This window comes from Myotis brandtii, unplaced genomic scaffold, assembly GCF_000412655.1.
Source record: "Myotis brandtii unplaced genomic scaffold, ASM41265v1 scaffold90, whole genome shotgun sequence".
NCBI classification, from domain to species: domain Eukaryota; kingdom Metazoa; phylum Chordata; class Mammalia; order Chiroptera; family Vespertilionidae; genus Myotis; species Myotis brandtii.
Genome location: NW_005371694.1, coordinates 2,057,465 through 2,083,470, shown reverse-complemented (window position 1 = coordinate 2,083,470; position 26,006 = coordinate 2,057,465). Strand labels below are relative to the sequence as shown.

The 26,006-nt window shown below is 39.2% G+C and overlaps 1 protein-coding gene across 1 annotated transcript in view; it reads right to left on the bottom strand.

The window, feature by feature from the left end:
- Positions 1-25,752, bottom strand: part of LOC102249412 (15 kDa selenoprotein) — a 43,074-nt gene extending 17,322 nt beyond the window's left edge. Inside the window, exons 1-2 of the mRNA XM_005885319.2 lie at positions 25,413-25,752; positions 16,347-16,514 (exon numbers count right to left, since the gene is read on the bottom strand). Of these exons, the coding sequence (XP_005885381.2) occupies positions 16,347-16,514; positions 25,413-25,589 (345 nt within the window). The 5' untranslated portion in view covers positions 25,590-25,752. The remainder of the gene's footprint in view (positions 1-16,346; positions 16,515-25,412) is intronic.
- Between the last annotated feature and the right edge of the window lie 254 nt (positions 25,753-26,006).

Below are 26,006 nucleotides of genomic sequence, written 5' to 3'. Positions count from 1 at the left end.
AAAAAGGAGACATGTAAAACTTTAGACCAGTGGTCGGCAAACCATGGCTCGAGAGCCACATGTGGCTCTTTGGCCCCCTGAGTGTGGCTCTACCACAAAATACCATGTGCGGGCGCGCCCGTACAGTGCGATTGAAACTTCGTGGCCCATGCGCAGAAGTCGGTTTTCGGCCTGGGTGAGTCTATTTTGAAGAAGTGAGGATATGTTCGCTGAGGCTGACCCCTCAGATTGAGGACGTTTTTAGCAAAGGCCAGCTTAGGAGTACCCTAATTAAGTTAATAACAATGTACCTACGTATATAGTTTAAGTTTAAAAATTTGGCTCTCAAAAGAAATTTCAATCGTACTGTTGATATTTGGCTCTGTTGACTAATGAGTTTGCTGACCACTGCTTTAGACAATAAAAACAAAGAAAACGCTATAATCATTTTATGTTTTCTTAGCATTTTAGACTTTTTTTTTTTAATTGTACACTCACGAGCTAAAGATGGATTTTACCTTTTAAATTCTAAAATAGCATGAATCATGTAAACTTTGCATGGTTATTTTTGGTACTTTGAAAAATATAGAAAAGCAGAGTAGAAATTTAAAAATTATGCTAATTCTACCTACCAGAAATATAGTGGCTTTTCCACATTTTGGTGTTTCTGGGCTATATCAGTGGTTCTTAAGATTTTTAAGGGTCTAGCCGGTTTGGCTCAGTGGATAGAGCGTCGGCCTGCAGACTAGAGGGTCCCAGGTTCGATTCTGGCCAAGGGCACATGCCTGGGTTGCGGGCTCGATTCCCAGTAGGGGGCATGCAGGGGGCAGCCGATCAATGATTCTCTCTCATCATTGATGTTTCTATCTCTCTCTCCCTCTTCCTTCCTCTCTGAAATCAATAAGGAAATATATTAAAAATTTTTTTTTAAAAAAAGATTTTTAAGGGTCTAAAATACTTTTGAGAATCTGATTAAATTATGTTTTAAATTCATGGACTCTCTGGAATCACTGATGGATCTCAGATTAAAAACTCTGAGGATCTCTAAGATTCTTTATAGCAGCAAAAATTTAAGATTAGGCTGACCGAATTCTATAAAATAAGTTGCTTTTGAGTAAGATTTGGTGAATCTCGATTAGACAAGACTCCCCGCCCACAAATATCTTTAAAAATGTCAGGCCATATTCCCAAAAAGTTCATAAGAAGATGTTCAACTAATCACTAATCATTAGAGAAATGCAGATCAAAATCACAATGAGATACCACATACTATATGGGTGATTCCACTTCTATGAGGTACTTAGTCAAATTTAGAGAAAGAAAGTAGAATAGTGGTTGCCAGGGACTGGGGGAGGAAAGAACAAAGTGGAGGGGGTTACTGTTTGATGAGTATAGAGTTTCAGTTTTCGAAGATGAAAAAGTCCTGTTGATAGATGGTGAAGATATTGCACAACAATGTGAATGTACTTAATGTCACTGAATTGTACACTTAAAAATGGTGAATTTTGTTGTGTGTCCTAGTATTTTATCAGAATTAATTTAGGAAAATTAAAAAATAAGCCATTTTAAAATTTGGTTATTAGATTTATCTTTTATTTGCAAGTTTGTGACCTCTTGTAATTTCTAGTGGAGATTCCATTACCTTATATAACAGCATTTCTCTACACCACTATTTCCCAATATTCTTCATATCATCACACGGGAAAATGGCAACAACCTTATGGAGATTGGGATAAAAGGAGGAGGCTGTTATAGCTGGGGTTTCTGCTCACTTAGTTCCTCCCCATTTGGTTGTCTACGGACTGAAGGACTCAATATCCTAGCATACCTGTAACCCATTCATGGAAAGCACTTCTCTGAGTCATAAAATACCAACTGATTAATTACAAATACTAGACATACAATCTCTAATGAATAGCAGCTCAGATGTGATCTTCTGGAAAATTATCATTGGTCTTCTATCTCAATTGGGGACTTTTCACATAGTTCTTGTTCTCATCATAATGAACTATAAATAGTCTATTACTTCACTGTGGACAGGAAATGTCTTATTTATCATAATTCCCCCAGACCTGGACACAAAGCTGCTCAATGTATGTGTGCTGAATGGAATTATTCATATAACAGAATTAAACATTTCTTTTTTCATCATGTAACTTTCAAAATATTTCAAGTTCCTTTGACACACTTTGTAGACTGTGCTTAGTTACAGTCTAGGATAAACAAAAAGAAAATGTAACTCAAAGCTGCATAACATTATTCAAGTCAAGTACTAAAAAATTTAATTTGTGATGCTAAGTTGGCATTTTACTTATGAATTTGTAGTGTTCATAGGAAAACATTAGTTTTTCAGAATGAATAAATAAATTAACTACAAATTATGGTAAATTTTCAATGCCCTATACAGTACTCATAGGCATCTTTGACATCACACAAATTCACACAAAAGAAAACACAAGCTATGTATAATAGGAATTCTCAAGGGCATAAAGTATGAAAGGAGTATAAAAGGTTAAAACTTTCAATTCCTTGACTTTCACCCTTATCATTTTTACCTGTTTTGAAAAGAAAAAAAAAAAACTTTAGAGAGGTAGAGGGAGGCTGGGAGGGGGAGAGAAAAACATCGATATGAGAGAGATACATCGACTGGTTGCCTCTCATACATGTCCCGACTGGGGATTGAACCCAAAACCTAGGAATGTGCCCTGACTGGGAACTAAACCTGAGACCTTCCAGTGCATGGGACAACACCCAACTAACTGAGCCATACCAGCCACAGCTCATTTTTACCTTTTTAAGTAACATCACTGGGATATAAAAATGCTTACCTTCAAACATTTATGCAAAAATACCAACAGAAGATAAATCAAAGCAAGTTATAAAACTCTTATATAGAAAGCTTATATTTTTTATAGCAAGTTGGTGGGCCTCTTTTATATATGCATTAGAGAAGCCTTATTTGTATAGAAAATCTAACCCTAGGCACTATAGGTTATTAGTTCATTGGGCTCTATAGTACTAGCCAAATAATTTAAATGAAACTACACAGACACCTTTAGAAAAATACAAAAATGATACCCAAGTCACAATTTTTCCTTTTGGAGTCTATATCTATTTCCATATTACTTGCAATTGCTAGGTTTTCCTGAACTAATAGAATCCTCTAGGTTGTAAGTAGAAATATCTAACTATTTCAGCTCTATGATTCATTTATCTAATTTGTAACAGGATTTTTATATGTATTAATTTCCACTCATTTAAAAATAAGTGATTTTTATTATTCTTAAACTAATTTTCAGCTTTGTGGTTAGCTAATTTTTCCCCAATTTAAATATACTTTAAGTACAATAAAGATTTATTTGTATGTATTATCAATTTTAGGTTCTGTACATTTCATATATTTTCATTGTAGAAAGACTTTCCTCATAAATTACTAATGGAATATAATAACTCCTCCTCCAGTAAGAGCTTATAATGAAGTTTTCATGTACAGGAAAAAACCAAGAAAATCTTTATTTTGTGGTGGTAACTTTGCTGTAAGTAAAGTCTAACAGTGCTGCTACAAAACAGTTCAGATTAACAGCAAGACAAAAAAATGGCCTATGCTATTTCTCATATTGCTAGATTCCAAAATAAGTTAATTCACAACACTAAACAAAGGGAACACTTGTGAATTATGTACATTTTCTGAATTAATTTTTACTGTTGCCATCACACCGCCAACACAAATCTATATAACTGGTCCAAGTCAGAAATATTCTACTACTTTCCAACACTAAGCATCTAACGACCAGTCGGCCGTTCAACCAATCAAAGCGTAATATGCTAATGATATGCTAAGGCTGCTCAACCGCTCGCTATGATGTGCACTGACCACCAGGGGGCAGGCAATTGACTGGTTGACCAGTTGCTATGACATGCACTGACCACCAGGGGGCAGACTTTCTGACAGGTAGGTTAGCTTGCTGCTGGGGTCTGGCTGATTGGGACTGAGCGAGATGGGCTGGACATGCCCTGGAGCCCTCCTGTGGTCCCTCCCCGGCTGGCCAACCTCCCGCATCTCTCTCAGCCACAATCGTGCACCAGTGGGGTCCCTCGGCCTGGCCTGTGCCCTCTCGCAATCCAGGACCCCTCGGGGGATGTCAGAGAGCCGGTTTTGGCCCGATCCCACAGGTGCATGAATTCGTGCACTGGGCCTCTAGTCCTATATAATAAAGAGGTAATATGCAAAGTAACCCTCACACCCTCACAAGATGGCTCCCTATGACCAGGCCGGCAGGGGGGTTAGTGAGGGACGACCAAACGACTGAACAAGCAGGCTGCGTGGGGCAACCAGGCTGGCTGGGGGTGCCACGAGGGGCGACCAGGCTGGCAGGGGGGGCAGTTGGGGGTGACCAGGTCAGCAGGGGGGGCAGTTAGGGTCGACCAGGCCAGCAGAGGGGAGCAGTTGGGGGCAACCAGGCTGGCAGCGGGGGGCAGTTAGGAGCGACCAGGCCGGTGGGGGGGCAGTTAGGGACGATCAGGCTGGCACACAGAGGCAGTGAGGGGCAATCAGGCTGGCGGGAGGGTGGGGGAGGAGGACAGTAAGAGGCTACCAGGCAGGCAGGCAGGCAGGCAGGTGAGCGATTAGGAGCCAGCGGTCCAGGAGTGTGAGAGGGATGTCCGACTGCCAGACAACCCCCAAGGGGTCTCAGATTGGAGAGGGTGCAGGCTGGGCTGAGGGGACCCCTGCCTCCCGTGCACAAATTTCATGCACCGGGCCTCTAGTTTAATATATTTGTATTGGTGATGATATCCGTGACTCTAAAGAAACATGACAGTAAGAAAATCTTGAAATAAACTAAGTTAAACTAAATATCAAAATTTTCATGTAGCATGGTACTGTTACATTAAACAAGGAGGCCATTAGACTGGGTTGATTCTAAGGCATTAGCAGCCTATGTAAGCAAACCAAAACCTAAGCCTGTAAAATGCTTCGAAATTAAGAAATCAAAACCTAAGACAATCAGATACATCAACTAGTCTTTCCCAAATAAGGCAACTGCTTAAACTATAGTCAATCAAATAATTTCCTTGCTTTGCTTCTGCATTTTCTCTATAATAAAAGTCTTGCCCCTAACTTCTGTTGGTGGGATGCTTCTAACCATTTCTATCTGATGCTGCTGGATTTGAGTTGATTTCTACTCAAACTATTACAAATTTTAATATGCCCCAGGTTTATCTTTTATCAGTACAGTGAAAAGATCTCAAGTTATAAAATCAAATGTGTATATAGTCCAATTCTGGCTCCACCATTTACAAGCATGTCCCCTTGGATGAGTCACTTTCTCTGAGCTTCAGTTTACTGTTTGAACAAAATATATTCACTATCTGCTGGAGTGGCTATAAGGAGTTAATAAAAAAGCAAAAATCCTGGATTTTTTAGATGCTCAATAAGTAACAACAGCTATTATAATACTTTGATACTGATGGTTAAGCTTAACCATTTTCATAGTTAATAGTTTTTTCTGTTCTGGGACTATTCAGGGATATCATTCATTATTCTTCTGTAATCAGAATGGCCACTCCAAAAATTTCTCAAGCTTTCAAATTCAAATTATGTTAGAGCAGTGTTTTCAACCTTGACTGTACACTTGAATTAGTTGGAAAGATTTTGAAAATTACTGATCCCTGGAACCTACCCCAGTCCAATTAAGTTAGTATATTTGTTGGTGAGATCCAGGCATCAGTATTTTAATTCTTGTTACTACTTTAAAAACTACCCAAGTGATTGCAATGGGCAGCCAGGGATGAGAGTAGAATCATTGCCTTGAACTATAGCCAACTATTAATGAGGCAAAAATTACAAAACAATCAAACAGTAGGCTTTTGCTCAACAAACTAAACAAATTCTAAAAGGTAAATCAGGTAAGGATTGACTAAGCAAGACAAATGTTGCACTATTCTGTTTTCCTTTATGAAGTATTGCTTGTGGCCATTCTTATTTTCGAAATCCTCTTTTATTTAAAGGCAAAACTTTAGTATTACTGAAACTCAATAGGATGATTAGAAAAAACTGCAAACAGTTGGAATATTAAGTTGCAATATGAAGAAAATGCTCTAGTAGGTGAAACAAAAGGAAAATTTTAACTGCTGAATAGAATTCAGATCTGAGGAGTAACTATTTTATAGGTCTACTGAAGGCTTGCCCTTGAATAAAATGTAGGAATTTAAAAATAAGGAAATATAACTCTAACATGATAAAAGCTGAGTATAAAGTTAGACTTAAATGAAAGACAATTATGTTACACTCAAATATATAAGTGAGCCACCCTTCAAACATTAATTTTATTCAGTGTAATTTCTCAAAATCAATATTACTCCTTTCAAACATGCAGATTTTTAGCAAAATTTGGCCAGTTAATTTTCAGGGAAAATGTTTTCACCAAAGCCACATGGTTAGTGATCTACTGATGTTTTAAGTTGTTGTTGTTGTTTTTTTTATGATGTTTTAAGTTTTAATTCATTATTCATCATCAAATCATTCCATATTTTCTGATATTTTAAAAAATGCCTGGAGTGCTAGAAACAATATGCTATAATTACACATGGACAAATGATTAGGGTAATAATTCTTTTGTGATCTAACAGCAAGCTTTTGTCAAGATTTCACTTTAAGGCACTGAAGCAGCAGATATATAAGGCAAATGGTGTATCTGTTGACACTTCCATAAATACTCTAAGGACATTCTTACATAGGAATAATGAATGAATATTGAGGATTTGGCAAATATATTTAAGTTTTACCTTTTAGCAAACCAAGTTGGAAAGTAGAATTCTATATTATACCCCTGAGATTCATTTTTAGGTGCTGTCTACTGCTCTCTCTCTCAAAAAAAAAAAAAAAAATCTATTCAACTCAAAAAACAAAATAAAGCAATGTATCACTACTAGAGGCCCAATGCACGAAATTCGTTCAAGGGTAGGCCTTCCTTCCTCCGGCTGCTGGCAACAGCTTCTCTCCGGCTACTGGCACCCAGGCTTCCCTCTGGCACCCAGGACCCGGGCTTCCCTCTGGCTGCTGGCACCTGGGCTTCCTTGGCCTGGCGCTGCTGGTGTCTGCTGCCACCCCCCACCCTTCCTCCTCGATCGATTGCCCTGCTGGCCGGTGGCCTGGGCCTCCCTCTGCGGGGCGATGGTGGGGTCCCCTGACCAATTGCATCGCACCGCCTTGGCTGGCCTGGCGCCAGTGTGTCATAGCATGGTCGTCCTGACAGTTGTTCTGCTGTTTGATTTGCATATTATGCTTTTATTATTATAGATACCTAAGGAAGTTCCTTACATTGAAAACTTATTCTATTACACTATTAAAATGCTATTCCTTTTTGTATCTTTAGTTTCTGCCTTAAGATAGAGAAAGCTATACAAAATAATCAAGGTAACATTTACCTAACTCAAATTAGGCTCTAAACAAGGTAAGAATACACTGGGGGAATTGTTCCATAAACATACAATCACTGTTCCACTAAGAAAGCTCAATGAAAATGTACAAAAATAAAATAAAATTAGAAAAAAATCTTTCTTTGACATTACTCCATTCTAAATTGGAACATTCAAACTCTAAAATCTGAGAAATAAAAGAATAAGGTTTCTTTCAATTCTATGAAATGGAATAGAATTTGTACATGCACCTAAAACAATTTCATCAGTAGAGTTGAGCATGTTTGATTAGATTTTCATCTAGAAACAAAACCACCCACAGATAAAGACATACCTTCATACATACTTAAGCTGCAAGTATGAATAATCCACTTTATCACTTGGGAACAATGCATTCAATTCTATAGATGCTTAGGAAATATACAATGAAAGGAAATAACTTGACACAACATCACTAGGTCAAATTATCCAAAAATTTGGTAAAAATGAGTCTAAGCTTAAATATCATAGTAAATAGTTTGTTTGTTTTTTAAACTGATGTTTTCTTTTTTAAAAAATATATTTTATTGATTTTTTTTTACAGAGAGGAAGGGAGAGGGATAGACAGAAACATCGATGAGAGAGAAACATCGATCAGCTGCCTCTTGCACACCCCCCACTGGGGATGTGCCCGCAACCAAGGTACATGCCTTTGACTGGAATCGAACCTGGGACCTTTCAGTCCGCAAGCCGACGCTCTATACACTGAGCCAAACCAGTCAGGGCCATAGTAAATAGTTTTTAATAAAACCACCAGGCCTCTTCATAATAAGTAAAAATATTTTAGAAAATGGCATACTATTTAGTATGGAGTATTCAATCATAAAAATTCAATGTTTTTTTTTTTGCTCCTAAGTGTTTTTTAAAAATATACAACCTATTTCCTGTTAATTTGAAAAACAGAGATCCAGACAAAATATGGTTCAACATCCAACTTTCAACAGCCTCATCAACGGAACATGAAGGTTCTATATATGGTAGCAAAAGCTGCTTTTCAAAAGAGAACACATTTGTGTTAGTGTTACTATCACCACTCCATTACTGAAAAAATTGACCCTTATGGGTAGGTAGCTCATTTGGTTAGAGCATTCGTTGTCCTGATACACCAATGTTGCAGATTTGACCCCTGGTCAGGGCACATATGAGAAGCAACCAATGAATTCACAAAATAAATGGAACAACAAATTGATGTTTCTCTCTCTGTCATTCTCTCTCTTAAAAAAAAAATTAAAAATGTTCCCAACACTGATTATTCCCAACCACTTAGACAAAACACTGTCTACATCATCCACAAGGAAACAATAAAAAGAGGAAAAGGTCACTGGGGACTAGAGACTCTGACTAAACGGTTAACAAAAAAAAAAAAAAAAAAAAAAAAAAAAGGGAGAAAAATTTGTCATAAAAAGAGGCAATTATGATCATTTTTACAGATAATAATTACTTAAGATATTCTAAGTTTAAGAATAGATACAGCCCTGGCCAGTGTGGCTCATTTGGTTGGAATGTTGTCTTGTACACTGAAAAGTCAAGGGTTTGATTCCCTGCCAGGGCACATGCCTGGGTTTTGGGTTTGATCCCCAGGCCCAGTCAGGGTGCACGGGGGAGGCAACTGACTAATGTTTCTCACACGGATGTTTCTCTCTCTCTCTCTCTCTCTCTCTCTCTCTCTCTCAGAATCAATGAACATGTCCTCAGGAGAGGATTAAACAAAAAAGAACATAAAAATCCAAAACCTTTAACAGTATTATTTAAAACTTAAGAGCAGCAATATAAAATTTAAACAAAAGACTAGGCCATTACACACATTTTTATTTTTTACCTACTGTTTGACAAGTATACTATCAATTTTAGAATTCATGGCCTTCTAAATTAAAACGTTTAACACATTTCTTTAAAAAGTAAACTGCAAAGGCAGTTTGTTGCTAAGAAGTATGCTTTATTAAAAGTTACCCTCTGGCCTGGCCAGTGTGGTTCAGTGGTTGAGGTCACGGTTAGATTTCCAGATAGATGCCCAGATTGAGGGCTCGATCCCCAGTAGGGTGGCATGCAGGAGGCAGCCAATCAATGATTCTCTCTCATCATTGATGTTTCTATCTCTCTCGTCCTCTCCCTTCGTCTCTGAAATCAATAAAAATACATTAAAAAAAAAAGTTTAGACTATGAGGGAAAAGGTGGGGTGAGAGGGTAAGAGATCAACCAAAGGAATTGTTTGCATGCATATGAGCATAACCAATGGACACAGACAGTAGTGGGGTGAGGGAATGTGCTGGGGCGTGGGGGTGGCCAGGGAAACATCAATGGGGGAAAAAGGAAACATGTAATACTTTAAACAATAAAGAATTAAAAAAAAAATGTTACCCTCTGTTGCTGTCCCCTCTCCCATCCATCACTGCCTTAAGGGGCTACCTTGTAATTAGTTGAAGTCCATTATAGCTTTCTTATGTTGGGGTGATAGGTTTCTCAAGTAAGAACACTGGGAAGCATTCTCACTCATCCCTTCCCCCTCCAATCCAGTTAAGTAAATAAATCCTTTAAGTTTTATTTTTTGCTTAAATCTTTTTTAGAACTGTCCCTTCTCTATCTTTACTACCAATATATTGGCTTAAGCCCCTATATCCTGCTATATGTTAGTTTTCCAGCAACAGTATTCCCCTCTGCCCTATCAACTATGGTTTACACCAACAACTAAAGTTATTAAATTCTGAATCTGATGCCAGTCCATTGTTTTTAAAATTCTTTAATTTTCTCCCCTGCCTATAGGATAGAGTTCAAATTTATTGAGCAAGGTACATAAGCCCTACTTAATAGTCACCATCTTTCATCATAATCAAGCTATCTGATTTATCTTAGATAGTCATCTTTCTCATGACTGCCTTTTCATCAACTTTTCCTTCTGCCAGAGAAGAGCTTATGATCTTTCCCCTGTTATTTTCCTAACTCAGCGGTTCTCAACGTGTGGGTCGAGACCCCTTTGGGGGTCGAACAACCCTTTCACAGGGGTCGTCTAAATACATACTGCATACCAGATATTTACATTACGATTCATAACAGTAGCAAAATTACAGTTATGAAGTAGCAACGAAAATAATGTTATGGTTGGGGGTCACCACAACATGAGGAACTGTATTAAAGGGTCTCGGCATTTGGAAGGTTGAGAACCACTGTAATCTAACTTATCATAGGCATCAACTTCTATATAAACAGGTGGTAATATTTCCCTGACCTGTTAAATGGTTATATCCTTCCTTCTGTGTTTTCTTTTAATTGACTTTAAAGAGAGGAAGGGGGAGGGAGAGAGGAAGAAGAGGGAGGGAGGAAGAGAGGAGAGGAGAGGGAGAGAGGGAGAGAGGGGGAGAGAGAGAGAGAGAGAGACATTGATGGGTTGCCTCCTGTACTGACCAGGGATAAAACCAGCAGCCCAGGTATGTGCCCCAACTGAAACCAAACCCGCCACTTTCTGGTATAAGGGAGGACGCTCCAACCAACTGAGCCACACTAGCCAGGGACCTTCTGTGTGTTTTCATAGCACATGAATCTTTTTTGTTTACAGTACAACACATCTCACTGAATTCTTATTTTTCCTCTGCCTCCCATCCCCCACTTAATAAATTTTAAACAGTTTATTTTTAATTCTTTTGTTGGTCACTTCCATAATGATTAACATGGTTATATCTATAGTTCTCAATATATCAACTTTAAGAGATTTATTGATTCCTCCATTCTTCCAACTTTTATTTCTGATTCTTTTAGTGGTTACCTTTATAACACTGGATATTAGGTTTTAGCTTAAGAGAATATGCTGCTAACTGCATTCTAGTAGTCCATTTTCCCTATTTCTTCTACTTTTCAAGGACCATGACTATTGTCTTATTTTGGCATTCTCAGAGCCTATACTAAGAAGATATATTTAGTGTATAAATGGAAAGTTTATTTTGACTCTAAGGTAGGCATGTCTAGAAAATGTAGTTGTAAAATAACCCGAGGATAAATAATGAATTAATTTAAGGGCATATGTCCTTTTTAAATATAGTATGCAAGTGTGGCAGAATGTTTCAATATGCTTGGATAGAAGCTGGTCCTAATTTATAAATACCTAAAAAAATTGACTACATTTATTGTTCATATTAAAGCCAGATGACCCTAGCTGGTTTGGCTTAGTGGATAGAGCATCTGCCTGTGAACTGAAGGGTCCTGGGTTCAATTCCGGTCAAGGGAACATGCCTGGATTGTGGGCTCAATCTCCAGTGTGGGGTGTGCAGGAGGCAGCCAATTGATGATTTTCTCTCATCATTGATGTTTCTATCTTACTCTCCTTCTCCCCTCCTTTCTGAAATCAATAAAAATATATTTTAAAAAAAGCCAGATTAAATGTCACACTTAAAAAACATAAAATATTTAAATAATATTTTCAGTTCAATTAAATAACTACACAAAACAATCTTTAAAACTTGTTACACAAATATATGGTAGTACATATATTTATAGCCACTTATAAGCTGTATGACATTAGGTAAGATCTCTGTGCTCAGACTCAACTATGAAATGGGAATAATAATGGTACTTACCCTACAGAGTTGTTATAAGGATTATATAAATTAATTTATATAAAGTGCTTAGAACAGCACCTTCATATAATAAGCACTTAATGAATGTTAGTGGCTATTCTTAAGTAAATATTTGTGTCATTATTTACTATTGTTGCTACTCAGGAGCCTTAGTGATTTTTAAACTGAATTTGAACTGTTGCCAAACATTATTTAGATAATTAAAAAAAGCTTCTTTGAGAATGTTTTTATATTGTAATTAGAATAATCTGTTGAAGACATTTATATTTAGTTTCCTTTGAAGAAATTAGTTCATGTATTGATACTACAGACAATACAAAAAAGTGCAGCTATTTTAACAACTGTGAAATTTCTTTAGTGGCTACAATTTCATGCATAGTTAGCTTAACTTTCATTTCATTCTTTTATGTTTTACACACTAATAGCATTCTATTTCTGATAGGCTGAAGCTTAAAATTTACTACTATCTTGAATAATGCTGTTTAAGCTGACTTCTAAATTACTCTTAAATTGGCTACAGAATTTCCAAGTAAACTGAAAGTAACTAAATGTTTTGGTTCTTTTACCAGAACTGAGAAAAGTTACATGACTTATTTTTAAAAAATTTATTTTTATTGTTGAAAGTATTACAGATGTTCCCCCTTTCTTTTTCCCCCATTGGCCCCCCTCCCCCCTGAAAGTATCTGATAATTTTAAATAAGAAGTAGTGAAGGAATTATGTTAACAAAATGAACTATAAATGCTGACCTTCAGAGAGCTAATCCGGTGTTTTCCATTTAACTCATTCATTTTTTTTACAGTTACTATTAACATTTTCAAGATGAGAGGCAAAACAGTGTAGAGGTTTAAAAGTTTGGAGCTCTGAAGTCAAATAACCTGAGATAAAGCCAAGATGTGGCACCCAATTGTTGGGTAACTTTGGGCAGATTATACCTTAGTTTTCTCTTCTGTTATATACAAACTAGAGGCCTGGTGCACGAAATTTATGAACGGGAAGGGTCCCTAGGCCTGGCAGACGATCAGGGCCGATTGGGGCCTTCTGGCTGCTGGTCAGGGCCTTCCTTCGTTCCGCGGCGCCCCCCTGGTGGTTAGTGCATGTCATAGCAAGTGATCAAACTCCCGGTCAAACTCCCGAGGGGACACTTTGCATATTAGCCTTTTATATATATAGATAATAGTATTTACATTATAGTTATTGTGAGGATTAAGTAGATAACACTTCAACACATAACCAAGGTAAAAGAAACACTCAAATATGAGATAATGTAATTATTATAACAAAACTAAAAATTCTGGAATGATTTGCTGGCTAGAAGTCACAAAGCTAGTAAGCAAGGAAGCTGAGATGAAAACGGAACTCTTCAAAAACTCTTATAACAGGAGAGAAAGGGATAAACTTCCACTGAACTATCCACATGATAATATTACCTCTGTACTCTCTGGCTTTGTTGCAGTGCAGGTAAATGTGAAGGCAGAATATGATACACATAGAAAATGGGAATGCTACTATATAGAGCTGGCCAATTAGCATTAGTCTAACTCCAACTAGGTAACAGGATGAGAAGTGGAGAGGATCTGACTATATTTTTTTTTTTTTTTTTTTTTTAAATATATTTTATTGATTTTTTACAGAGAGGAAGGGAGAGAGATAGAGAGTTAGAAACATCGATCAGCTGCCTCCTGCACGTGCCCCACTGGGGATGTGCCCGCAACCCAGGTACATGCCCTTGACCGGAATCGAACCTGGGACCTTTCAGTCCGCAGGCCGATGCTCTATCCACCGAGCCAAACCGGCTTTGGCCTGACTATATTCTTAAAATTATTTCATACCCTACATATTTAGGTCCACTTATTCGAATCTAATGAATTATAATAATTATTGAAAATACTTTTATTATGTTTTAGTATTATCTATAAAGTAGATTTTTAAGTGAAAAAAGAAAGAAAAAGCCCTATGGCAAATACCTGAACTATTGGGCTATTTGCCAGAACCAGTTATGATATAATTTGGGGATCTGCAGGCTAGACTTCTACTGGTATTCTGTGAATGAGACCAACATGTTCCAAAATTCAAATAAAAGAAATCTCTTCTCAATCTGTAGAGTTAAAAAAAAATAACTTTTAAAAGTTTCTTTTCTAAAACTTTCTTAAACCTCTGAAATCTGTTATCAAGTGTTAGATTAAAAATACTACTGAGAAAGGGCAATAAGTAAAAATAACGTTTCTATGCACTTAGTTTATAGTTTAGGCACATCTGATTTCAGTCAAAGGGCAGAACCTCTCAACTGACTTTTAATAATAAGGGAGTGTGTGTCGTAAAAATTGTTTATTATAGAGCACCCCTTGTTATTCAATCCTTGAAATTTTGTGTCTCGGGAAATAATAACTGTTGGTTGAACAGTGCACAGACCTTGGAAAACCATAGAATAATAGCTTAAAGATGAGAGGTTGACTCATACAGATTCCTTCAGCAATTTATCCCATCAAAATCCCAAAAAACGACGACAACAACAACAACAAAAAACAAAAAAAACAAGGGGGAAGGGTCCTACTAAACTAAGTCCCGTGTAAACTTGTTTAAATTTTATTTTCAGGCAAAACGACTAACATATTATGGAAATCTTCTAAACATTAAACTATATTATTGGTATATTTGAAACAAGAAAATGAAAAACACAGAAGACTTGAAAGCCAATTTTGGAACACTGGAAATTTCAGGTTGAAAACCGAGAAATCAAGTATTAAATTATGGTTGAATACTAACATTTTAAAAGTTTTTCTGCTTATTTTTCTTTAGAACTATAAAACTGTATTTAGTTTTAGAAATAAACTTTTACTTCCTAATAATGAGAAGATACAATTACTGTCTGAAAGCTTTACAAACCGTTAATCCTTAAATGTATGTTAACACCTCACTATGTATAAGTGAAAGAATATGAAAAGGAAACATAGAGATGCCACCATTTTTTTCACGCATCCCCAAACACAGAGATCTCACTAATTCAGTTTTATTTGAATAACATAAATGATCTTTTCAGGGTTCTTTACAATGTAAAGAAATCTAAGGACTGTAATAAAAAAGATTTAACAATTAAAGTTTTTTAATTTATTGAAAAATATTTTAAGTTCACTGTATATTTTCAATGAATAAGGCTGTTGAACTAATGATTTACATAGACTAAGAATTACTATCTTGCCTAGAAACATTAAACTGGGCATCCCTCATGAAGATGTCATCTTGGATAACGAGCACTAATTTGAATGTTAGATAATGCTTGTACACCTACATCTATTTCTGTATAGTGGCACATCTGGCACTATGGAGTGGCTAGTAGGGCATAATACTTCAGTGTTAGGTTCTTTACATGTATATTTAGAACCATTCCTATATTCCTATGCAAAATGTGTGTATATGGTTGTATGCATACTTCTTATTGTAAGCCTATATACTGTGAAGAAGTAGTTGACTTTGACACTTGAAAAACAGAAGCGATACTTGATTTACTTTTGTAAATATTTAGGATATTTTAAATAAATGCATGTCCAATAACATTAAAAAAATTAAGGAAGTTAACTATTAATTTCAACAGTGGGTCAAAACATAGCAGATTTTATTGAACAGTTAGAGCTACCTAACCTTGGTGTTAAAGGTGAGGTTGTGCCTGGCAATACTAGTAACATGTGTGTAAATTAACAGATCATATTTGTTAACCAGATTAAAAATTGTAATTTTTCTATAATTTTGTGCCAGGTAATGGGTGTTTTGTTTTCATCCCAAATTTCATTATAAAACTGATTTTTGAATAAAAGCATCTGATTAATTATTTCTTTGACTTCATGTGGCCATCTTTTGGAAAGAATGGGGAGCTTCAGGATCCAAGCATGCTATAGTAATTCTGCTCCCCCTCTGCAGGACAACATGATAGCATGGGGTCTTGGCATGCAATCATACATTTCCTTCCTGTTGGTTTTGATCTAATGGGACAGGAAAGAAATCCATTTGAGTTTCTAAAACTACAAAATGTGAAAGCCGAAGACTTCTTTATATATATTCAAGCTGATTTAGTATTCTACCTTATCTTAACTAAACCATCTAATGCAGCAGTTCTCAACCTGTGGGTCGCGACCCCTTTGGCGGTTCAACGACCCTTTCACAGGGGTCGCCTAAGACCATCCTGCATATCAGATATTTACATTACGATTCATAACAGTAGCAACATTACAGTTATGAAGTAGCAACGAAAATAATTTTATGGTTGGGTCACAACATGAGGAACTGTATTTAAAGGGCCAGAAGGTTGAGAACCACTGATCTAATGGGAGAGAGATACTAGAAAACAATACCTTTTTGTTTTCAAATTGTGCTTCTTCCTGACAGCATCCTCTACAGTCAGGATCCAGCTGAAGCAGGTTGAACTGTCCAAGAAGATCACAGGAGCTGCAGAGCAAGTTGCTGGAGAAGCCTAACTCTCTGCAAGCCTCTGATGAAAACTCTGCCCCAAAGGCAGACATCTGAAAATAAAAGATAGAAATAAAACTTAATTCCATATTTACATTATAAAGTTTCCCAAAAGAGAGAAACCAGGATTGTCAAAATCTAAAACACTGGAGATAAGTTACTCCATAGCCTTATATGAGTCTTTGTTCCCCCTTACTCATCCCCACATAACTTTTTTTTCTTAAAAATGTGTCATCATTCACATTTAGCTAAAATATGGGTTAAAAGATATATTATCTCTTTAGATATGTATATTGCATATAATATCTTTTATTAAATATTCAATAGTTTTTAAAAACAAATTTCCATTATATTAAAAAACTTAATACCTGTTTATATGGGTCTATGGAGTAACATTAACTTCTATTCTTGATCCCGACTACATCCTACAGGATTATCTTCACTCACATGTAGGAGAGGAAGAGTGGAAAGGGGAATGGGAAAGAATAGGAGCACATCAGAAATAAAACTTTGGAGTTTAGGTACTAGCTCCACCACTTACAAAATGTGTGACAATGGACAAGACAACCTCACTAAGCATTAATTTTCTCACTGATAAAGCAAAGAGCAGTACTTCCTACATAAAATAGTTTGCAGTTAAAAAATGAAATGACTTATGTAATCAATCAGAATGACTGGCAAGAGCAGGCTTTCAAAAATATTAGTCTGTTTTCCTCACCCATTCTTCTTTCATGTTTCAGTGAATGGGGCATACTCGTATCTGTCTAAACTCAATCCCTCTACCTGTGCTTCAGATTCTAGCCTCTGCCATATACATAGGGACTTAATTTTACCAGTAATGGTAATTCTTCTGTGTATTCAAGCCCTAGATTCTAATTGTTCTCCCCACATTCCACCATTTCTACAATGTTACTCTAGTCTGGTTTCTGATTTTACTACTCGACTAAACTTGCCCCAAATCAGTAATACAAAGGCATTCAAAACTTCTCCTCCAGTTGCCCCTTCCATGGGCTTGTCCCCTTCCTCCTTCTTCTTCTATGCATTTCTTAATGTTATTGTTTGCCATTTCTATTTTTGGTTCTCTCTTTGGTGTACATACTTTCATAAGCAACTTTTTCTCCCGCATGGCTTTAAATACTGATTTACTGAAAACTCCCAAGTCTTTTCTTGAATGGCAAGCTTCCAACACCAACAGCCTACTTGATGTCTCATTTAGATGTTGCAAAAGGCACTACAAACTCAAAATCTCCAACAGTGAAAAAACAAACAAAAAAACCAAAGCAACCCCCTCCCCCCAAATATCCAACAATGAAACTTACCCTTTTCTCCTTAAATCTATTCCTACCCAATGTAATTCAGTAAAAATGGTACCATTTTCCCTGACCAGGAAGTTGCCCAGGTCAGTCATTTCAGATTGCACACTTTTCACCATTCTTACAACCAATTAGTTAACAAGTTTTGATAATTTTGTTTCTTATAGAGCTCTCAAATCTTTTCCTGTCTCAGTGGCTTTTAAATGGTCACTGACAGCTGTACCTCTAATTACTTCTCCAATCCCATTCTACTTTTCAGCTATAATGAACTCCTCAAATGAATAATCATGCGATCGTACTACTTGATTTTATTCTTACATTTATTGAGCACCTACTGACAGGTGGCATGACTATACAAAACATGTACTGAAGTCTGACAACATCTTGATTTAAATCCAGCACAGAGCAACCTAACTTTTGAGTTTCTGAATAGGAATCTCAGAGTTTTGACGAGCAAAGGAGAAAAAGCAGAGTGGGTACTTAATAAATGTTAGCATTATTCCCACCTTCCACTGTGAAAGTATACTTAATAACTACAAAACACTATTGGTTGATTAAAGTATTGTTCTCTGCACCGAAGGGTAGTGAGTTCAATTCCCGGTCAGGGTGAGTCCTGGAGGCAGCCAATTGATATTCATTCCCCCCCACCCCACCCCCGCTTCCTCGTTCTGTAGAATCAATGAAGAACATATCCACGAGTGAGGGTAAAAAAAACCCCACTACTTATGTTTTAATCATTGTTTAGACATAGGTCAGAGGATAAGTGTATGGGAGATACAATGTATCTTGAGCTTCATGAGTGAAATTTTTTTTCTGGTTCTTCTACCAATGATTTGGCAGACTCAAGCTTTGAATCTGAGGACATTAGAACATATTTTTAAGCACTTCAAGATAAACCCTAAATGCTAAAAATACAGAAGAGGAGTTCAAAATTATGCCTACTCATCTTTTTATTACCAAAAACTAAACAGCATTTAAATGTGCACATTAAGGTCAAATATTAAATTTTAAAATAAGTAGCCACACCTGTAAAAAAGACGTAGATTTTAAGGATAGGGTAGGACTGTGGTCGGCAAACTGCGGCTCGCGAACCACATGCGGCTCTTTAGCTCCTTGAGTGTGGCTCTTCCTAAGCCTTAGGAGTACCCTAATTAAGTTAATAACAATGTACCTACCTATATAGTTTAAGTTTAAAAAATTTGGCTCTCAAAAGAAATTTCAATCGTTGTACTGTTGATATTTGGCTCTGTTGACCAATGAGTTTGCCGACCACTGGGCAAACTGATTGGGTTAATCATTTCACCAGTTAACTGCCACGAAATTTTGAATTTAATTAAAAAAGGTCCGCCGCTTGCGTCTATAGACGCTTATAGCATACAAATGGTTAACAGTTTAACTTTCCCCAATTCAAAGTAGGATTGACATGCTAAGACTCCATTCTCTCCTCCATGCATTATACATTGATACTGGCCTTTACTCTAAGAAAAATAATAGGCTTCTCACATAATTTCAAAAAGATTGTAAATTTGAGACTAAATAAATGAACCCCATGAAAATGAATACAAAAAACATCAAGCTCTTACACCATTTATTAAGCACTTCACATCATCATTTTATTTAATCTTAATACCCTAAGAAAAAGGTATTATCTCCATTTTATAGAGAAGTAAACAGAGGCTTAGGACAGTTAAAATAATTTGTCTAAGACAACACAGCAAACAATATGTGGCAGCATCAAGATTCTAATCCTGGCCTGCCTGCAAACCCCTTAACCACTGTTATTAACTACTACTAGAGGCCGGGTGCAAAAAAATTTGTGCCCTCGGGAGGGGGGGGAGGTCCCTCAGCCCGGCCTGTGCCCTCTCGCAGTCTGGGACCCCTCGGGAGATAACGACCTGCTGGCTTAGGCCTGCTCCTGGGTGGCAGAGGGCAGGCCCAATCCCTAGGTGCAGCCCCTGGTCAGGCTCAGAGCAGGGCTGATTGGGGAGTTGGGGTTCCGCCCCCTGTCATGCACAGAGCAGGGCGGACCGGGCGGTTGCGACGCCACCCTCAGTCACACTCAGGGTAGGGCGGATTGGGGGGTTGGGGCACCACCCCCTGTCACACTCAAGGCAGGGTCGATGGGGAGATTGCGGCGCCTGGCTGTTTGCAGCTGGTCACACCCCCTTCAGGGTGGGGGTCCCCACTGGGGTGCCTGGCCAGCCTGGATGAGGGGATGATGGCTGTTTGCAGCTGGTCACACCCCCTTCAGGGTGGGGGTCCCCACTGGGGTGCCTGGCCAGCCTGGATGAGGGGATGATGGCTGTTTGCAGCTGGTCACACCCCCTTCAGGGTGGGGGTCCCCACTGGGGTGCCTGGCCAGCCTGGATGAGGGGATGATGGCTGTTTGCAGCTGGTCACACCCCCTTCAGGGTGGGGGTCCCCACTGGGGTGCCTGGCCAGCCTGGATGAGGGGATGATGGCTGTTTGCAGCTGGTCACACCCCCTTCAGGGTGGGGGTCCCCACTGGGGTGCCTGGCCAGCCTGGATGAGGGGATGATGGCTGTTTGCAGCTGGTCACACCCCCTTCAGGGTGGGGGTCCCCACTGGGGTGCCTGGCCAGCCTGGATGAGGGGATGATGGCTGTTTGCAGCTGGTCACACCCCCTTCAGGGTGGGGGTCCCCACTGGGGTGCCTGGCCAGCCTGGATGAGGGGATGATGGCTGTTTGCAGCTGGTCACACCCCCTTCAGGGTGGGGGTCCCCACTGGGGTGCCTGGCCAGCCTGGATGAGGGGATGATGGCTGTTTGCAGCTGGTCACACCCCCTTCAGGGTGGGGGTCCCCACTGGGGTGCCTGGCCAGCCTGGATGAGGGGATGATGGCTGTTTGCAGCTGGTCACACACCCTTCAGGGTGGGGGTCCCCACTGGGGTGCCTGGCCAGCCTGGATGAGGGGATGATGGCTGTTTCCAGCTGATCACACCCCCTTCAGGGTGGGGGTCCCCACTGGGGTGCCTGGCCAGTCTGGGTGAGGGGCTGAGGGCTGCTTTCAGGCTGGCGATTGACTGAAGCTCCCAACCGCTCCTTTTTTTTCTTTTTTATTCTTGGCCAGTTTTAGCTCTTAGGCTTGGCTCCAGCTCTGAGACCTCGGCTGCTGAAAGCAGTTATCTGGTTTGTTTGGGTTCTATAATCGAAACACTGTTTCAACTCCAGCTCTGAGATCCCGGCTGGCTGAAAGCAGGTTTCTGGGGTTTTGTTTAGCTTCTATATTTGTAACAATGTTTCAAACTGCAAGCTCAGAGGCCGGCAGCGGCAGGGGGGGAATGTTGGCTTCCTCCATCACTGAAGCAAGCAAGCCTCCTGTTCGCTTCAAGCTGCCTGGCTGCCGGCCGCCATCTTGGTTGGCAGTTAATTTGCATATCGCCCTGATTAGCCAATGGGAAGGGTAGTGGAGGTACAGCTAATTACCATGTTTCTCTTTTATTATGGACCACTAAGAATAACAGCAAAAATGCTGACAATTATAACTGTGTTACCCACTGAAATAAGACTGATCCAGATGTTAACTTTTGAAGAAAAGAAGTTAAAATTTTCAGAATCAATGACACACAGTATCATCTATTCTGCTGTTAGTATAGTGCCTTTCTGAATGTAGAAAATTATACATGAGCTGAATGAAGAATTGAATACCACTGAGTCCTGGGGCACTCTAGAAATAGCTCCCTTAGGCCATACTAAAATATTAACTTTTCTATTGCTTAATCATACTCAGAATGTATTTTCATATTAAGTCACTTTCTATTCTCCCAATTGTTACCTCATTGAAATACTGATAACTGTGACTGCTTTAAATTAGAGCTATTCAGAGGCATAGACAGTGATAAAACCTCAACTTGTCTAGTGAAAGGACTCAGAGGTGTGAATTAAAGTAGGAACTAAATTCTCTATTCATTTCATTAGCTCAACCTCAAGGAGCTGAGATATTCTTATTCTCTTTTTATTCAAAGTCAGGTTAGGTTACAGATATTTGGTTCATTTTTATTACTGAAAACTACTTATTCCACCTGGTCTTTTGCACCCCCCCCAGGCTAAATGTGAAATGCAGTTTTTCTAACTTCTAAGTGTTTTTCAACAATCCTCCACACACACCTCCCTTTTCATTTTCAAGGATTTTATTGCTGTCTTTTCTTAAAAACACTAGTCATTAAAGGAGAGACAGAAATAAATCTTAGGGAAGTCAAAACAGTTCAACAAGGGGGATTGCTCAGGACTCCCTTTGGATTTTCAGAGTCCTTTTGTATTTGTAGGAGTTGGGGTTCATTACCACTCTACACTCACTGCTCTACACAAACTACAGATATCCTGATGACTTTAATTGCAAGGAATAAATAACTAGGAAGAGAGTCACACTTCAGAGGGATTTAAATGAACAAGTACATGTAAGGCACTATATAAAACAGTTCCTGTATTCCCTTCGGCTACATTCTAATTACCATGGGAGCAGAGACAGTGGAGTACAGACACATACACAGAGCCATATGGTACAGTTAAGATTGGGGGTCTGTGTAATACAGCATAAAGTATGATGATCGCGGAAAGAGTACTATATATCTGCTTTTGTAAATCTGGAAATGGATGATAAGTTAAGTCTTGTATTTTTTAAACACCTTACTTTAGGCTTGATCAGGGAGAACATCTCTACATTTTTGCTCTCCCAAAAGAGGTAAACACACTGGGAATTAAGTCTAGATAGACAAGTATCAGGTCAACAGGCCTTGTTAAGGAAAGTGAAGGAGGACAGATCATCTTAAAAGCAATCTGGGAGCATAACAATGCCTTTCCTTTCTCTCCCATTACCTCTATAACTTGTTTGCTAAGCCCATTTATTCTAGAAATTACTTTTTATACCTCTAATTTACCCAATAAATGTTCTCTTAAAAAAAAAAAAAGGCACCAGAGAGCCACTGAAGAATTTTAATAAGGACAGCTAAGTTCCAGAAAGATGACTTTGGATGCATTGTGGAGACTGGATTGAAAAGGGAGGAAAGAGATGGGGAGACCAGTTAAGGAAGCTGGTGTGGTAAGTCCAGGCAAGCAGAGATGGTGGCTTGAATTTAGCTAGTACCTAAGTGGAGAATGGATTAAGTGGATTGGCTTGGAGATTTTTAAGGGTTTGATGACTAATTGAATTCAGAGAGTGAGAGAAGAATTTTTTTAAAAATATATTTTTATTGACTTCAGAGAGGAAGGGAAAAGCTCTGAGAGAGAATCAACCATGATGAGAGAGAATCATGGATCGGTTGCCTCCTGTACGCCCCCTACTGGGGTTCGAGCACACAACCTGGGCATGTGTCCTAACTGGGAATCGAACTGTTACCTCCTGGTTCATAGGTCGATGCTCAACCACTGAGGCACCCAAGGCTGGGCAAAAGAAGAATTTAAAATGAGTAATTTCTGGTTTAGGCTATTGGGAAGCTGGCAAAGCCAACCATTTAAATTCTGCTCATTCAAAGGGTGAACCAAAAGGCTATTTCTAAGGAGGGAGATGATGGTAGCCTGAATAAGGGATTAAGAATAAGTGGATGGATTTGAGAGAAATTTAGTAAGTAAAATTAGAGAGTGAGAGAAGAATTACACCCAAGTTTCTGGCTTAAATTCTGTGTGGAAGATCACTGTGGTCGATTGTTTAATGGGCATAAGTTCCTTTTATCCTGGTATGTACCCTTCTTTGCAATGTGACTATGTCACTTCTCACATGTAGAGATGTAGTCTATTTCCCCACCCTTGAAATCTAGATGGGTCTTGTGATTTGCTTTGACAAATATTGTGACGTGAAGTAACTTCCAAGGCTAGGCTTTAGGGCGCATTGCAGCTTTTGCTCTTTAGGAGTGCTGCCCTGAGACCACCAGGAAAAGAAGTGGTCTGGCCTACTGGAGGATGAGAGGCGACATGGAGGAGAACCAAGTGGCCTCAGCTGACAGTAAGCTAAAAATGAAGCCATCTCGGACCTTTCAGTCCAGCTGACCTACTAGCACAAGACAGCTGCAAAAATGAGGCCAGAGGCAATCAATAAAGGAACTGCTCAGAATCATGAGAAATCGTTACTTTAAGCCATTAAGTTTTGGGATGATTATACAGCCATAGATAATGAAACAGTCAGAGATAGGAAAATCAAGAGAAGGCAACTTGGAATGTTATTCCTTTTTATTTCTGCATGATGGTGAACTCAAATCACCTAACATTTTGCAAAAAAAAAAAAAAGTCTTGAGTAGAAAGTTTAGAGAGGGGTCCGTCCAGTAATTTCTAAGGCACCAAAATCTGAATAATGAGTACTGTAATGCTAACTACAAAAGGAAAGAATTCCCTCTACCTATGGTTGTAAAAGCAAACAGGCAGGATCCTCAAACTCCTAGATAAAAGAAAAAAAGCAGAGGTATTTACTGAGGCCTTTGATTGGCCCTAATTCCCCCAAACCCTGGACAAATCAGTTAACCCAAATCTCCTAGGACAGTGGCTCTCAACCTTGGCTGCACATTAGAATCACCTGGGAATCTTTTTAAAATCCTGATTTCTGGGCCTCATCCTCCGGAAGTTCTGTTTCTTTGTTATGGGGTGGGGCCACAACATTCGTAACAAAGAAATAGAATTTCCGGAGGATGAGGCCCAGAAATCAGGATTTTAAAAAGATTCCCAGGTGATTCTAATGTGCAGCCAAGGTTGAGAACCACTGTCTAGGACCGAGAAAACCCAGCAGGCTCGTAAGAATACCTGAAGAATTAAGCTGACAAAAGAAATGTGTGATCGCAGCACGACGCCTACTAAAAAAGTTTTACTCGCACGGCAAAACACGGATTGCAAACTTTTTAGGAGGAATTAACCAATATTAAATTGTTCGTGGTGAATAGGAAAATAAGTAAAAACTAGCCTTTCCTCAAAGATTAAGAACGCATCTGCTCTATTGAAGAAAAATGAAGTTAAAAGAAAACAACACAAAAAAAACCCTTGGGTAATACTACCCGCTTTTAAACGAGATGAAGACTATCATTTTAGAAAATGTATTTAAAAAAATAAGTTATGCTTTAGTGTAGAGTAGCTGCTCTTATTGCAACAACGTTGTTTAAAACCACGCACACCCACGCACACACACACCCCTGTAGTGCATCCTCCAGGTACGTGCATGTCAGAGAACGGAGATAAAGGCTGTCTATGAATTAAGGGAACACTAACAGTTGAGAGAAATAAGTAAATAGGAAGTACACCCTGTACCCAAAGACTTGCGGGCTTTTCTCTAAGATCTGGGAACCTTGTCATAAAGATCGGTTTTATTTCCTCCCGTTAAAAAGCAATTTTCATCGCTTTCCAAGATTCATCGCCTTTCTACCCGCTGGTGTGATTTACAGTGTTTTTAGCAGGAACTCTGCAAGAGCAGATAAATACCCGATATAGTCTGAAGCCAGGAGAAAGAACCGTTAGGAACCCCGAGCCAGGAAGGATAAGCATCAAACGAGGAAACAGCCACGTCGCACTCCGGCCGCAGCAGTGGCCAAGGAAACCTAGTCCTCCCACCCTTTGCAAGTGTGGCTCCCAAATCTGACCCGTCCTCCTCAGCGCAGCCCTCCCACTCGCTAGGGGGCTGCCGCGGAGGGGATCTCCACTCACCGCTTGCAGCACAGTCGCCAACAGCAACCTCAGCCCAAACGCCGGCCCAAGCCCTCCGCTTGGTCCAGCCGCCATCGCTACCACCTCCCTCGGTCTCCGCTGTCCAAAGGTCCCCTCAGCCAGGGGAGTCCAACCCAGAGCCTGACGTAAAACAGGCTGCTTAAGAGCGGTTGCCATCAAATCTGTCAGTCTGCAGAGAGGGATTACCCACGGGCATACGGAAGCTTAAAGGTGATCGAATATCTTTACATTTGATATACATATAAAATCGTGGGTCCTTTCGATAACCCATATCAGGCACTTTCCTAAACTCCCCAAATCTGTACTTAAGGGTTCCTTCCTTTCATTCACGACATTGCCATATCAGCCAAGAAGCTCCGCCCTCGTCAGTTTAGGCCAGCCTCCTTCTCCAACTCTACCCAATCGAATGCCGTTTTGCATGACGCCTATAGCAAAGGAAACCAACCGTAACACGAACCGAGAGCGAAGCGCTGGGGTTCTGCGGTCCAATAAGCACCACCGAGCGGGAGCAGGGGGTGGAGCCTCTGGTTGCCAAGCAGCGTACGTGGGTGCGTGCGCCTGGTGGCGGCGGGG